The 15,973-nt window shown below is 39.6% G+C and overlaps 1 protein-coding gene across 1 annotated transcript; it reads right to left on the reverse strand.

The window, feature by feature from the left end:
* Positions 1-202: 202 nt before the first annotated feature.
* otud4 (OTU deubiquitinase 4) lies at positions 203-12,868 on the reverse strand. Its single transcript, XM_051096225.1, has 19 exons — positions 12,354-12,868; positions 11,221-11,304; positions 11,063-11,113; positions 10,453-10,499; positions 9,670-9,742; positions 9,500-9,581; positions 9,263-9,413; positions 8,270-8,327; positions 8,054-8,177; positions 7,901-7,965; positions 7,662-7,756; positions 7,340-7,458; positions 7,008-7,258; positions 6,836-6,920; positions 6,538-6,593; positions 3,479-4,352; positions 2,574-2,750; positions 2,049-2,089; positions 203-1,955 (listed from the first exon to the last, which is right to left on the reverse strand). The coding sequence occupies exons 1-19, from the start codon at positions 12,507-12,509 to the stop codon at positions 867-869; spliced, it is 3,678 nt and encodes a 1,225-aa protein (XP_050952182.1). The 5' UTR covers positions 12,510-12,868; the 3' UTR covers positions 203-866.
* Positions 12,869-15,973: the final 3,105 nt, after the last annotated feature.

The raw sequence follows: 15,973 nt of genomic DNA on the forward strand, positions 1-15,973 counted from the left end.
GAGATTGTTTTGGAATAAACTGACTTTAAATGGAAAGACTGCAACTAAGAAAGATGTTCTTTGGCTTGTATTTGGTATCAAAACTACATATGAAAGGAATAAATACAGTCTGGTCAAGCATGCATGTTGGCTAAATATACAATATATAGTCACTGAAAGGAATTGCAACTGAAAAATGAAAAGGCAACAACTGAGAATAATATTCTTAATCTTTTATTTGTTTGTTTGGTGATAAAACACACATTTGGATTAGAAATGCAATTTATTAGAGGCATTTGGCATCAACATTCATTCAGCAGACACCCCAGAACCCTATGGAGGAGGATAATAGTGTGCAATTATGGTGCAATGAGAAACCAAATTACCCAAAAAAAAAAGGCACTTTCCTAGGTCTGGTGAGATTAACGGCACCATTACACTCCTCTTGCAGCACAAAATTGATTGTTTACAGGTTTTTCAGGAAAATTCAGATTTTTAGGACAGTCCTCTGAGAACCAGTCTAAAAAATACCCACACTAAAAGACTCTCCAGGAAGCACATACATTCAACGCAATATAAAACAAATATTTTTCTCTTTTTGCCATGCATGTAGGGGCAGTGCAACCAAAACAAAATATTTATTAGATTTTATTACCAATGCAAACACACACACTTACATTTTCACAAGGGTTCAGTGAAATAGAAACAGGTGAAACAGTTGCTTTACTTTCAATCAAGAATGTGCAGGGAGAAAAAGCCAGAAAACTGTTAAAAACATAAGATTTACTACTAATCAATTCTATACACCAAAGGCCACCCAGAAACTCAAACAACAGACTTGTGTATTTTGATATCATTGTAAACCAAAAACTGCTGTATATCCAGCATCACTGATATGATAACTGCGTTGTTACTCTTGGCCCTTGGCCCCTTGGTCTTGGATAATGTCTGTAGGACAACTGTTCATCTTGTCTGCCTCGGGCAGAATAATCTTTCCGGGCACGGTAGCCCCTGCCTCGATATCCTCCTCGGTCATCTTGGCCACGTCTTCCTCCACCCCTGTAGGACTGGCTGTAAAAGGACTGAGTGACACTGAGATCTAAATTGGGAAACTCCATCTCCTCCACCGACCACTTATCACTGGGAGAATATGGGTGAATGGAGCGAGAAGGGTCTTCTGCAATAGGACCAGCATGAAGGCTTTTTGGGAAGATGACTCCTTGTTTTCCTAAGTTCCCGTTGGTTAAAGGGCTCAATCCTGCTATGTCTCCTTGCAGTGGGCCAATTGAAAAAGGTTGCACAAAGGGTGGAGGTTCCATCGTGGCCACCGAAACAGGAATATCTACAGGCTTGAAATCACCACCACTCAAATGAGGTTGGCCTCCGTGAAAGCTCTTCTGCAAGGACCCAAACTGGGGGTTTACAGACCTCTGTCCATTCCCTTGTCCCCTGTCCACTGTTGGAGGAACAAACTGCATAACATCTATCCGACCATGAGGTCCATGGTTTAAGGCTTCAAGTGGCATTTGAAGTGGCATACGATGATATGATGGTGGATACATCTGATTCCCAGGGGGTGGATAGGGTGGTGCTGAAAACTGCACTGGAGGGGCAGCTGGGTACGACCCAGGATAGGTACTTGGGCCAGAAGAAGCTGGCCAGGGCATTGGTGGCCTTGGTGGCGGTGGTATCGGCATCGGAATGGATACAGGATGATCATTGTACCCTCCCAGCTCTATGGGACCAACAGGCCCGCTAACAGATGCTACAGGTGCAACGGGAGCATGGCTTTCCAATGAGGTATCAGGGACAGAGCTCAAATTCTGAGGAGGAGAAGGGTTTTCTGGTTGCCATGAAGTCACGGTGGGGTTAGCAGGAGAGTCCGAGGAAGGAGGAGGCCCTCTAACGTGCATCTGATAGGCTTGGTTTAGCGCACCCAGATACATGATGGGAGGAAACATCGGCTGAGAGTATGCCTGAGCAAATTGGGAGTAGATTACAATTTTAGGTAGTTCCATAAACAAGTCTTTTATAAATCAACAAATGCTTAGAGAGTCAAAACCATGTACCTTGACACCGAGGTTGAAGAAGAACCTGAGTACATTCATATCTGAAATCATACAAAATGCATTTCAAAGATTACAATGATTATGAGGAAGACAGACTAAATCAGGGGTGCCCAAACTCAGTCCTGGAAGGCTAGTGTCCTGCAGAGTTTAGCTCCAACCTCAATTAGACACACCTGAACAAGCTCATCAAGCTGTTACTAGGCATACTAGAAACTTTGTGGCAGGTGTGTTGAGGTAAGTTGAAGATAAACTCTGTAGACCACCGTCACACCATGACAGAGTTTTGGCACCCCTGGACTAAATAGACTTGAATAATGGGCTATATTTGAGAGGATATCTTGAATGTTAATTTCCTGGTGAAACTGACAGTCTAGAAAGAGTGGCATAGCAACAAAGACAACAGCTTAAAAAAGGACATTTTGCCTAAAATTCCAACCTTGCTGCAAAAATCAACAGTGTTGTGGAAGAAGACCAAGTTGTTTCTCTTACATACAGTATAAAATGGATCACTAGGGTCTTTATTACCTTGTGGTAGGTCTTCTCCTTTTTGGGAGATAGAATAGGGGGGCACTGGTTCCACCTCTCCCTTTTCATTCTTGGGGAATCCTGGATAAACTGGGTCTTGAAGGAGCTGAGACCATTGGACATGAGGATAGGGGAGCTGCTGGGGTTGGGATGGGGGTTCAGGAGCAGGTGCTACACCTGAAGGAAAAGAGAGGTTCTGTTACCCCTTTTTCGCCAAGGCAGTTTGAGTGCTGGTTCGGAGCCAGAGCCTAGTTTCAAATCGGTTCTTTATCTTCGACACCCAAAGCACCAGCTCTGAATCAGGAAAAGTGGTTCACAAGTAGCACAAATACATTGCTGGTCTAGAACAGGGTTGCCCAAACTCGGTCCTGGAGGGCCAGGGTCCTGCAGAGTTTGGCTCCAACTTAACTCAACACACCTGCCGGGAAGTTTCCAGCATGCCTTGTAAAAGCTTGATTAGCTTGTTCAGGTGTGTCTAATTGGGGTTGGAACTAAACTCTGCAGGACAGCGGCCCTCCAGGACCAAGTTTGGGCACCCCTGGTCTAGATCTAAAAACTGCCTGTGTCAGGGGCTGGGGACAGGGTTACTGTGACCAACGCTTGCAAAGCCATGAACATCAATAGCAACGCAATGTCTGCCATTGTTAATATTAAGCTTGTTCGAGATGGCGCTGTGCTGACCAGTCGGCATAAAGCAGCAAAGTACCGCTCTGTGGTGGCTCTCTAGCCCGTGGAAAGGCAAACTGGTTCTTAGAAGGCTCGTTAGTCAAACCAACCCCATACCGGTAATAACACAGGCTCTGAACTAGCACCTGGTTAAAGCTGGTGGAAAAGGGGTATCTCTCATGGAACTTTAATAAGCTGAGTCTACTAGAGGTCCAAGAACTTCATTAGACAAAACTTACCAGAGGCAGGCATAGCTGTTTCACAGGGTTGTGGAACTGATGGGTTGAGAGAGGATGGAGGCAAGTCTGGAGGTGGAGCATGGGGAGGACCAGAGGAAGGAGAAGTGGAGGTAGGAGGGACATGAGGAAGAGGGACTGGTGCCACAGTAGTGTGAGGGTCTACAGTCTTTTGAGCAGTTGGTGGACCACTGCTTCCATCAGTGGGAAGCGTAGTGGAAGACTGATCTGTGGCAGGAACCTGAGCTGGGGTGCAAACCTGAGCTGGGGCAGAAACCGGTATTGCAGAGGCTGGTATACAAGCAGGCGGGGCAGTTTGAATGAATGGGGTTGGCTCAACAGAGGCACACAGGACTAAGTCAGAAGGCGCCAGAGTAGTTTGAGTTGAGAGAGCAGCTGGTACTTGAACAGGGGTGATCTGAGATGCAACCGAGCTAATTTGAGATAGTGTTTGAGTGGACTGGGAATTAAGATCAGGTGTGGGAAGCACTACGGTAGGTACTGGGGCAGCTTGTGTTGAGGGAGGTTTTGGTGCAGGTGTAGATTGAATAGTAGCAGGGGTGGTACCAGAGACGGCTCCTGCTACAGAGATGGATTGTGAAGGGGCTGAAGTGGACACTGGGGCAAACTGACTGTTGTCAGGGCTTCGAGCATAGCTAGTCTTGGGTGGGATAGGGGTCTTTTTAATTGCCACAGGAGCTGACTGAGTAGGACCAGGGGCTTTAGCAGATTCAGACCGAGATAAAGGTGGGGCTGTTTTGGGGTCAGATGAGATGATAACAGCAGGAGGTGGAGAAGGAGAGGCAGGGGTTGGTTTCTCCTGTACTTTCTCTTTTATTGTTGAAGGTTTCTGCCCTGGTTCCTCAGAAACCTTTACCTAGAACAGAGTATAAACCAATGACTGGTTAATGCAAAACAACTTTAAAATGGATGTGTAAGAATATATTGCAGTAGTTCTCATTTTTCTCACACCTTCCTGCAGAGTTTAGCTCCAACCTTAATGCCTGTAACTTTATAGTAATCCTGAAGAACTTGATTAGCTGGTTCAGGTGTGTTTAATTAGGTTTGAAGCTAAACTCTACAAGAAAGCGGACCTCAAGGGCCAGAGTTAAGAACTCCTGATAGACTGCTTGGTTTGTTGCCATGCACTTGGACAAAGTAGAAAGCAGTGATTCCCAACCCTGGTCGTGGGGTACTCCTTAATAGTATTAATTTTGGAGTATGCGACAAGGGGACTGAAAGGACCGTTTAAATGGTGACAAGATGCACGTAACTAAGCAACAGAGCGTCCATTAAAGACGCAGTAATGATGAAGTAGTATGTCCCAAAGCTTGCCTACTACTCTGCTACCCCTTTCCTGAGCTTCCTCTCCCCGACTGGGGAACTTCGGTCCTGGAGGGCCACTCTCCTGTAGAGTTTATCTCCAACCCTAATCACAACACACCTGCCTGTAACTTTTCCAGTGATATTGAGGACATTGAACAGCTTGTTCAGGTGTGTTTGTTTAGGGTTGGAGCTAAACACTGCAGGACAGTGGCCCTCCAGGACTGAAGCTGCTCAGTCCTGGTCTACAGCATGGGTGTCCAATTCTGCTCCTGGAGGGCCAACTTCCTGCAAAGTTTAGCTCCAATACACTTAATTAAAATAATAATTCATCACATTTATATAGCACTTTTCTAAGCACTCAAAGTGCTTTACATTGCTAGGGGGGTATCTCCTCATCCACCACCAGTGTGCAGCATCCACCTGGATGATGCGACAGCAACCACAGTGTGCCAGAAAGCCTACCACATACCAGCTTATTGGTGGAGAGGTGACAGAGTGATGAAGCCAGTATATAGGGGTTGTTAGGAGGGCATGATGGTCAGAGCCCAGTGGGCAAATTTGGCCAGAATGCCAAGATTACACCTCTACTCTTTTTAAAAGACATCCTTGGATTTTTTATGACCACAGAGAGACATGACCTCAGTTTAATGTCTCATCTGAAAGATGGTGCGTTTTGACAGTATAGTGTCCCCATCTCTGTACTTGGGCGCTAGGACCCACATAGACCGTAGGTTAAGCACTGCCTGCTGGCCTCACTAGCATCTCTTTCAACAGCAACCTAGTTTTCCCAGGAGATCTCCCATCCAGGTACTGACTAGGCTCAACCCTGTCAGTGGGCAACCAGTTTTGGGTACAGGGTGATATGACTGCTGGCCATAGATCACTTGCCTGTAAATTTTCAATAAGTCTAAAGACAACAGGCTCTACACAGAATGATTAGCAAGAGTTGCTAACTGCAGTCGGGGGTGGAATTGAAAGCGGAGACGTCAAGCCGGACACTTTCAACTCCTGGTAGTGATGCTCGCGCAGTCTTTGCATACTCTATCTCAGATTAATTAATTAAATGCAATATTTTTCAAATACACAGACATTTCAGAAATGTTTTTAATGAGCAACAGAAACACTTTCTATCTACTGTTTAATACAGCGCCATCTGTTCAATAATAAAGTTCAACATATACTATTTAAATACCAATAAGTTGGGAGTATGTGTGACCCTGGACCACAAAACCAGTCATAAGTGTCCATTTTTCAAAATTGAGCTTTATACATCATCTGAAAGCTGAATAAATAAGCTTTCCATCGATGTATAGTTTGTTAGGATAGAACAATATTTGGCTGAGATACACCTATTTCAGTATATGAAATCTGAGGGTGCAAAAAAAAAAAGAAAATCGCCTTTAAAGTTTTCCAAATTAAGTTCTTTGCAATGCATGTTACTAATCAAAAGTTAAGTTTTGATATATTTACAGTAGGGAAATTTCAAAATATCTTAATGGAACATGATCTTTACTTAATTTCCTGATGATTTTTGGCATAAAAGAAAAATCAATAATTCTGACCCATACAATGTATTTTTGGCTATTTCTACAAATATAAATCTTGCACCTTTAACTCTGCAGGACAGTGGCCCTTCAGAAACAGGATTGGACACCCCTGATCTACAGTTTAAATAAAGTCAAGTCTGAATTGGTTTAGTCAGCTGTTTTCTATGTAAATGACTCAATGTAACTCACCCCATGTTTTTCTTCAGTGGCACTCTTCTGTCTCTGTACAGGCCTCTGGGGTGTTTCTGAAGGGCAAAACACTCAATAAACTTCAGGATAATGATTAAGCATTAATGAAAATATCATTAGTTAAACTATCAATGTAAAGGCAGTGCATTAAGTTATAGAGATTTTTCCTTGGTTGAAAATGGCTGTATTTGAAAGTACGCAAACACGTCAAGGCAGTTGACGTCAGTCATAAGCCCCGAATTTCTTGAGCCTATCATGCTAAATCTGGATATAAAGGGGACAGAGCTTCGCCACTCACCCGTCTCTGAGACTTGCTCCTTTTGATCCTTTTTCCGTGAGCCTCTTTTTTCCCCTCCTTTCTTTATGACTTCAGTAGGAGTGGCCTGGATTCAAAAGAAAAAAAATGCATTTGTATCTTTGCTACCAAAAGTGAAGTTCTTATGCACTTTTTGTTTTTGCAATGGCTTTACCGTTTGGGGGCTTGTTCCTAGTGAGGGGAAGTTGTGCTCATCTTTGTGCAGAAGCTCCAAAATGGCACTCTCCTCTTCCTCCTCCGGAAACACAGCCACAGGACTGCTGCGCTGATCGGACCTCCTGAACTTGTTTCTTGTGTCATCTGGGGTGGCCTGAGGAGGCCAGGAGTGTTGCTTATGCACCCGAGCACCGGGTGCCGATTGAGACGGCATTTTGTTTGATCTCCGACTTCCTCTGCTCTCCCATTCTGCATAAAGAATCCAATGCGAACAATGAGAGTGTGTGAGTTGACATCATTCGAGTGCGTTTTTGATGAGAAAGAACATACCAGAAGACGTCTGTGTGCTGCTGTTTGGCGCAGCATGTCTTTTAGGCTTTTCTGACACCGTCTGCCATGACTGAGTTTCTTCAGATGGAAGACGCAAACTCAACAATGGCACAGTTTCTCTGAATACACAAGCAATGGTGTTAGATGTAGTAGCAGTTACATACTGCATATTTTAATATGCTAAATGAATTAGGTTATGGTGTTCCTTGCATACAGAAATTTCACATACTATGTGTAATATGCACGCTGCATACTACTTTTTCAAAAATAGCAGTTAGTAGAGTCTATGAAAACACCTATGCACAAGAACATAAAAACATACTGTTTGTTGAGTTCTCCAATAAACACAGTGACTGGCCCATTATCAGGACTGACTTCCTTAACGTAAGCATTATAGAAGCGATTATTCAGCTGCACCTGAGGAAGATCAAAACGAGAACAAAATCAAGACAGTTCCTTTAGATAATAATAAATTTCATTTGAATGCATCAAATGCAACTTTTTTAAAAAAGTCTTTAAATGCTTTTTAAAAATGTAAAAATGTCAGCACATATTACTAACCCTGCACTTATCTCCGACAGAATACTGCATTCCTGCGGCAATGCAGAAATCCCGCTGCTGCTGAACTAAATACACACATAATTATTACAAATATTTTTCAAATAAAATACGAACTAGATTTCAAAACAGTAACAAAAAAAGTAGATGAAGTACGTCGTTTAGAACGGAGCCACACGTCATACTCCACGTTCCTGTAGAGGGCGGGGTTTAGGGACTTCTGCACCTTAGTGGACAGAAGGCCACGCCCCCTTCCTCGAGACTGGCCCCTCCCACGACCCTTAAGTGCAGAGATAGAGTACCATTAAACATACTGAATAAATCGATTTCAATTCTAAAGAGAAACAGATTTAAAAAGAGAGAGAAAATTACCCTCTGCGGCTGTCTGAAGTTCATCCCATTGGCTGGCTTTTCTCTCGCTTCACGGGACCTACCAAGACCAAATATATCAACATATTTACAACATGCAAGTTATATTTGGTGCATATTTCTGAGTAAGGAAGAATATTAAAACACAGTTAAAACAGTTCTCCTAAAAAAGAACATTCGCTGAAATTTTACATGTAGACAAGTTTGTTTCTTCATCAGATATGAAGAAATGTAGCATTCCATCACTTGCTCACCAATGGATCTTTTGCAGTGAATGGGTGCCGTCAGAATGAGAGTCTAAACAGCTGATAAAAACATCACAATAATCCACAAGTAATCCACACCACTCCAGACCATCAATTAACATTTTTAATCTTCAAACATAATATAACTTTCTACAATGGAAAAAGTCAACGTATCTGAATCAGGAGAGAAATATGCACAGATCAAACACTGTTTACAAGCAAAAACAGTCCAAAAATAGCTCTAAACAAATACGTGGGTGGATTTGGATGTGAGAGACAACAGGAGATGGACTTTTTCACAGGAGGAAACTTTATTATGGATAGAGGACTTTATTATGGATAGAGGATATTTTTGTCCCAACGCAATGGTTTGAAGTTAAACCATCTTAATGATGGATTTGTTTCTTGTAAAGAAGCAGCTTTTAACATCTCAAGATGTTAATTGATAGACTGGAGTGGTGTGGATTATTTGTGGATTATTGTGATGTTTTTATCAGATGTTTGGACTCTCATTCTGACGGCACCCATTCACATCCATTGGTGTGCAAGTGATGGAATGCTATATTTCTCCAAATCTGATGAAGAAACAAACTCTTCTACATCTTGGATGGCCTGAGAGTGAGGACATTTTTAGTGAATTCTTTATATTTGGATGAACTATTTCTTTGAACCAGACAGGATTTAATTCAATCCACTAGGATTGACTAGATAATAAAATGTAAATGTCTCATTCAAACATGTAAATCCATACCAGAACTCATCTTCCTCCAGGTCAGACTCTTCACTGCTCTTGCATTCCTCCGAATCCAGTTTATCACGTCCTTTCCCTCCTTTCATGCATGAACCTAAAACACTGCGTTCGACGCCACACACTCGATCATACAGCAGCTCATACAAGATCGCTAAAAACAGAGAGACAGTTTAGTGCAATTCTGATACTGAAAGAATACAGCAGCATTATATTGTAAAATAACGAAGCAGCACTCACATTGACACACAGCAGCACTTTTCTCAAAAGATTGTGGGTAAACACTGTCATAATGGTTTCCATTAAGGAAGCACAGTCGCACCTGAGAAAGAAAGAATGTTATGGAAATAAACTGAATTACGTTTTTAAAATATAAAGAGTAAAAATCTAGCATGAAATCAAGTCTGCACCTTTTTAGGGAAGCCATTCTCTGTTATGTTAACAGGGGGCTCATCAGGCTCCTGGAAAATAATGAAATCATGCCTGGAAGAAAGAATTATGATGACATAGTGAGAATATGGAGGAAAAACAGCTCAGTTTTATAAACAGCTTTATTCAGTGACTCAAACAGAGCATAAGCATTCACCACTCTACATCTCCAATAATACGCTGTAGTAAAATGACACAAATGATCCCAACATATAATGCAATGCGATGATTGAGAGATGAACAAATAAAGGCTTCTGGAAACAAACGCTCCTTAAAAGATCCTGATGATCAGATTTAAGACTCACTGATTTTTTTACAAAATGATTAATGGGGAATCAAGTAAAGCCAAGCTGCTTCAGTTCAGTAAGTGTTCATCTGTAAATACTTCTCAAGTTATTCTTACATTTACGTGATAAAAATCAGTAAAAATTCATGCATTGATAATCTTGTTGATGATATGATGTATTTGCACTTTAGAATTTGCAATATAAAGACTTTTCCATCAGGATCGTCATTTACAGAAGCAAGAAAGCTGATTGCATGACAAATTAGAATGATTTTTACTGCCAATAAATCCCATTTGTGATCGAATTTACATGAGTGTAATGCACAACTGGCTATAGCTTTTCAAAAATCAATAACTTCATGAGAGCTGGCTATAAAATCACTGACTGAGGGACTGAAGTGTAATGGTAGGCAAAACAGCAAACATAATCACAGCTCATGTCTCAAAATACGCAGTTAAAATTCATAAATATTCTTACTTATAGAGGTCAGCCAAAGCTGTGATCTCCACCTGTCCAACCCAGCTCTAAACAGATGGAAGAATATAAGAAAAAAAAAAAGTGTTAAAAAAATGTCTGTATTTTAATACTAATTGTGAACCTTGACCACAAAACCAGTCTTAAGTAGCATGGATATATTTGTAGCAATAGGCAAAAATGCACTGAATGGGTCAAAATGATCAATTCTTCATTTCTGCCAAAAGTCATTAGGATGTTAAGTAAAGATCATATTCCACTAATATATTTTGTAAATTTCCTAGCTATACATTTAGAAACTTAATTTTTGACTAGTAATATGCATTGCTAAAAACTTAATTTGGACAACTTTAAAGGCGATTTTCTCAATATTTTGATTTTTTTGCACCGTCAGATTCCAGATTTTCAAACCGTTGTATTTAGGCCAAATATTGTCCTATGCCAATTTCAAAAAATGTGACTGGTTTTGTGGTCCAGGGTCACAATTAATCTGTTCAATTACAACCAAACCTAAACTGAAATATTGTTATGAAAAACTAGTGTTCAAGGTAAAGCATTTTGGATGAGAGCATCTGCACTGAATGCACAATGTTTTGTTTATTCCACTTGTTACCTGCGGATCCTGTAAATTCTCCAGGTATTTCTCAAAATCGCCTTCAATGAACTATCAAAGACAAAGAAACCTTTTTTAATACACTTGTGATATGCTTGCAATGCAAATGCATAAAAATGAATATATACAAATATAAAATGCAGTTCATGCAGTCTCACCAACTCATAGGTGGATCGGTTCTGTTTCAGATAATTCACACAGGCCGCTCGCACTTCTGTGTGTAAACCTTGACAGTGCAACACCTGACAATCAAAAACACAAACCTGTCAGTCTGTGCACTTTATATGTGTTATGAAGTGATTTATAAACATTAGAAAACGTGTTATGAGATGTTGGCCCGAGTCAGACACATTCACCTCATTACACGCCATCATTCAGCTGTCATAACCAGGAAAAACAGGTTTATCAAAACACAAAGTACGGAAATCAAGTTTTATATGCACACTTCTTGAATGGTGATTCAGCATTACCTTAACCTTTAATATTAACTTAAAAAATAATAATTTGATATATATATATATATATATATATATATTTTTGGAAATATATATCTTTACATATCCTTACATCAGTTAAAACGGATATCAATAATGTTGATATAAATAACATTAATATAAATAAAATTCACATCCAAAGATCAATCAAACATGAAATATGAATGAACATATAATGATTATTAAACATAAAATAACATTGGCCTCACATTATTTGACATGAATGACTAAAACATTGTCTCAAAACAAAGAAATCAGTAATTATTTCGAGGCATCTGATCGGGTATTAATCACTAAGTAATCGACGAAACTGCATAATATCTTATTAAAACAAATATTTTTATAATATTAACAATTCATATCGCACACAGAAATTATATAAAATCAAGACGACAATCGACACAACCTAACAAAACGTAATAACTATAGTTTACATAGTCATTTCATAGGGTTTACAGATTTGTCACATTGTGTTTCTGTATATGTTAGCATAAGATGCTAGTATGCTAAAGCTAATTAGCGTCAGATAAATAAAAAAGTGACTTTGGCAAAGCGTAAAAGATTACAAACCGTAACATTTAGATCACAAGTGATAAAAACACAGGGAAATAAGTTTTATTGCGGTGATTTTGTGTGACATTTTAGATTATTTGATCACACAATGATGACATTACGGCGGTTAAGGAAGTTTTAGATGTAATATAACTTAGTCATGATTTGTTGCATGTGTTTGCGTTTATAAACATTAAAATCATGACACATTTATTTGGGATTATGAAGATCAAGACCAGTCTGACCTGTTCCGCCACGGCCCTGAACAGACATGACCCATCCTTGGCGATCTTTTTGCGGTAAAAGCCCTGCGAGCGCAGGTACTCGTCCATGCGGCTTTCGTGCGTCCTGTCACCGGCCAGCTGCTGCTGCGCGTCCGCCGATGCCGCCCGGAGCTCCATGATGAAGCGCTCCAAACGATACAATCACACTATATCTGAAAACAGGGTTCCCTTACCATCCCTGCACTTCCCTCTCTCTCTGATGGAGAGGGACTGTATTTATTCGCTTTTAAATGAGTGCAAAGGAAAGTTGGACAGCTCAGGCGAGGCTCCGCCGACACTTGCTTCCTCCAACAAACGCGTTCAAAGCTGCAATATTTTATTCCAAGTGATCAGCAACGAGTAAAGCAAGCAAATGTGTAGATTTCTGAAGGCATTAGGATACAATTGAGAAAATAAAAGGAATCGAGTAGACGCTGGGAGACGCTGGGAGATGTAGGCGAAAAGAAAGTGAAACTACACGCCCCATGCTCCATCTATAAGTGCTGGAGCAGAAATGAAAGAGAAAGTGGAATGCACACAAGCAAACAAGTCAATAAATACTTACATTGAATTATTTATTTACTCGCAGTAACACCGTGACACTCACATAAAAGGGGAGGAACAAACAGAAACTAAATAATTAGGTCATTTTGTGAACATATGTTGAATCAGAGCTCTTCCTTTTTATAGTATATCCTTAATGATCACACTATATATAAAATTTTATTATAAATATATTTTTATTTCAATGTTTTATACATATTTCTACATTTTATTTCAATGTTAAATACATTTTAATTTAATATTTACAGTTTTAATGATTAATAATATTTTTTATTTATATACACACTACCAGAAAATAAAGATTTTTAATGTTTAAGTATTCTCTGCTCACAAAGCCTGCATTTATTTGATCCTAAGTACAGCAAAAATAGTAACATTTTGAAATATTTGTACGGTCTAAAATAACTGCTTTCTATTTGAATATATTTTAAATGTAATTTTTAATGCTGAATTTTAATTTTAATGCTGAATTTTTAGCATCATTACTTCAGTCTTCAGTGTCACATGATCCTTTAGAAAAATCCTAATATTCTGATTTGCTGCTCAAAAACATTTATTTTGAATATGTTGAAAACAGCTGAGTAGATTTTTTCAGGTTTCTTTGATGGATAGAAAGTACAGAAGAACAGCATTTGTTTGAAATAGAAATCTTTTGTAACATTATAAATGTCTTTATCATTACTTTTGATCAGTTTAAAGCACCCTTGCTAAATAAAAGTATTAGTTTCTACAAAAAAATAAATTATACTGACTCCAAGCATTTGTATGGTATAATGTTATAAAAGCTTTTTATTTTAGATAAATGCTGATCTTTGGATATTTCTATTCATCAAAGAATCCTAAAAATGTACTCAACTGTTTTAAATATTGATAATAATAATAATAATAGTAAATGTTTCTTGAGCAGCAAATCAGCATATTAGAATGATTTTTGAAGGATCATGTGATACTGAAGACTGGAGTAAGGATGCTGAAAATTTAGCTTTGATCACAGGAATAAATTACATAATAATATATATTTAAATAGAAAGCAGTTATTTTTAATAGTAAAATATTTTGCTGTATTTTGGATCAAATAAATGCAGGCTTGGTGAGCAGAAGGGACTTCTTTAAAAAACATTAAAAATCTTACTGTTCAAAAACAGGTAATAATATGTTGTCTTAATTACTACTAAATTCAATTTAATATAATTGTTGATATTTTATTTTTGTGGTCACGTGACTCGTGATCTTTTTATTGTTCTGTTGCTCGGTACCGGTTGTCAAAACAATTCAGAAGCTGCTCTGGCACTTCGTTGCGAACTCACTACTAATTTGCATAACATTTGGATGATTATTTTTATTCATCTGAATCTGACGGTATGAATGAGAGTAAGTCATACAAATGCCTTGATCGGCGTGACTGTGAGCAGATCAGGGTGTCTTCTCGGAGGTCCTGGGAGAAGCACGCGCTGCAGCGCGAGAAAAGCGCAACCACGTATGCAGCGGAGCATCCACAGAAAACACTGGACGAGCCCACGGCCGGCCGCGCGCGACCCTGCTCGCCCACGCGGAGACACAGACCTCATCCCACACGGTCATTATTAAATAATAAATAAATGTATTTTGCTCACAGATAATGAGTCTTATAGATAGATAAAGTGATTTGTCTCATTTCAGGTTATTGTATGGGATTAAAGAGCTTGCGGATAAACCACACACTACAGGTAAAGTCAATCTGTCAAAAAAAAATACAGTCTTAAGGTTTGACTTTGACATTGGTGGGGACATAACAGCAGACAGGGATTTGTATCTGTGTATATTTTTTCTTTTTTCTTTGTTTTTGTAACTGTATCGCCTTAATGATTTGATGTTTTGTACTGATTATAAGAAAGAAAGAAAGAAAGAAAGAAAACGAAACCAGAGAAAAAGATTCGCTAAACGAGCTCGGAACTGAAAAAAAAGAAAAAAAAAAAAAAAAAAAAAAAGAGCTCGGAACTGAATCAAATTATTCGCGAACCTGCTGCAAAGTCCCGATCTGAATCAAATTTTTCGCGGCGCGCGTTGCAAAGTTCCGATCTTAATCAAATGATTTGCGAACTTGCTGCAAAGTCCCGATCTAAATCAAATGATTCGCGCTCCAAAATCCCGATCTGAATCAAATGATTCGCGAACCCGCTGTGAATCCCGATCTGAATTAAATGATTCATGAACCTGTTCCGAAGTTCCGATCTTAATCAAATGATTCGCGAACCCGCTGCGAAGTCCCGATCTAAATCAAATGATTCAAAATCCATGCTCAAATCCTGATCTAAATCAAATGATTAGCAGGGAGCGTTCCGATGTACCGATCTTAATCAAATGATTCTCGAACCTGTTGCAAAATCCCGATCTGAATCAAATGATTCGCGCTCCAAAATCCCGATCTGAATCAAATGATTCGCGAACCCCCTGTGAATCCCGATCTGAATCAAATGATTCGCGAACCTGCTCCAAAGTCCCGATTTAAATCAAATGATTCGCGAACCCGCTCAGAGGTTGCAACACCAATCAAATGATTAACAATTGTGTACCAATTCAGATCGGGACTTACAACGAATCCTTCGATTCGCGAAATGATTCACGAACCCGCTCCGAAGTTCGATGATTCGCGTTTTGCGAGTTGAAGACCCGATCTGAATCAAAAGATTCGTGAACCATCCAAATGAAGTCCCGATCTAAATCAAATTATTCAGGAACCCGAAGCAAAGTCCCGATCTAATTCAAATGATTCGCGCTCCAAATGATTCGTGAACCTGTTCCGAAGTTCCGATCTAAATCAAATGATTCGTGAACCTGTTCCGAAGTTCCGATCTTAATCAAATGATTCGCGAACCCGCTGTAAATCCCGATCTGAATCAAATGATGCACGAACCCGCTCCGAAGTCCCGATCTGAATCAAATGATTTGTGAACCCGTTCCGAAGTTCCGATCTGAATCAAATGATTCGCGAACCCGCTGCGAAGTCCCGATCTAAATCAAATGATTCAAAATCCACGCTCAAATCCTGATCTAAATCA

The sequence above is a fragment of the Labeo rohita genome, chromosome 23 (assembly GCF_022985175.1).
Source record: "Labeo rohita strain BAU-BD-2019 chromosome 23, IGBB_LRoh.1.0, whole genome shotgun sequence".
Taxonomy (NCBI): domain Eukaryota; kingdom Metazoa; phylum Chordata; class Actinopteri; order Cypriniformes; family Cyprinidae; genus Labeo; species Labeo rohita.

Excerpts from the sequence above, each read along its gene's own strand:
- otud4 (XM_051096225.1), bottom strand. The coding sequence starts at position 12,509 with ATGGAGCTCCGGGCGGCATCGGCGGACGCGCAGCAGCAGCTGGCCGGT. Across the intron at positions 9,743-10,452 it reads GCTTTGGCTGACCTCTATAA|GCATGATTTCATTATTTTCC; the intron begins GTAAGAATATTT and ends TCTTTCTTCCAG. Across the intron at positions 8,178-8,269 it reads ACTTCAGACAGCCGCAGAGG|GGTCGTGGGAGGGGCCAGTC; the intron begins GTAATTTTCTCT and ends TCTGCACTTAAG.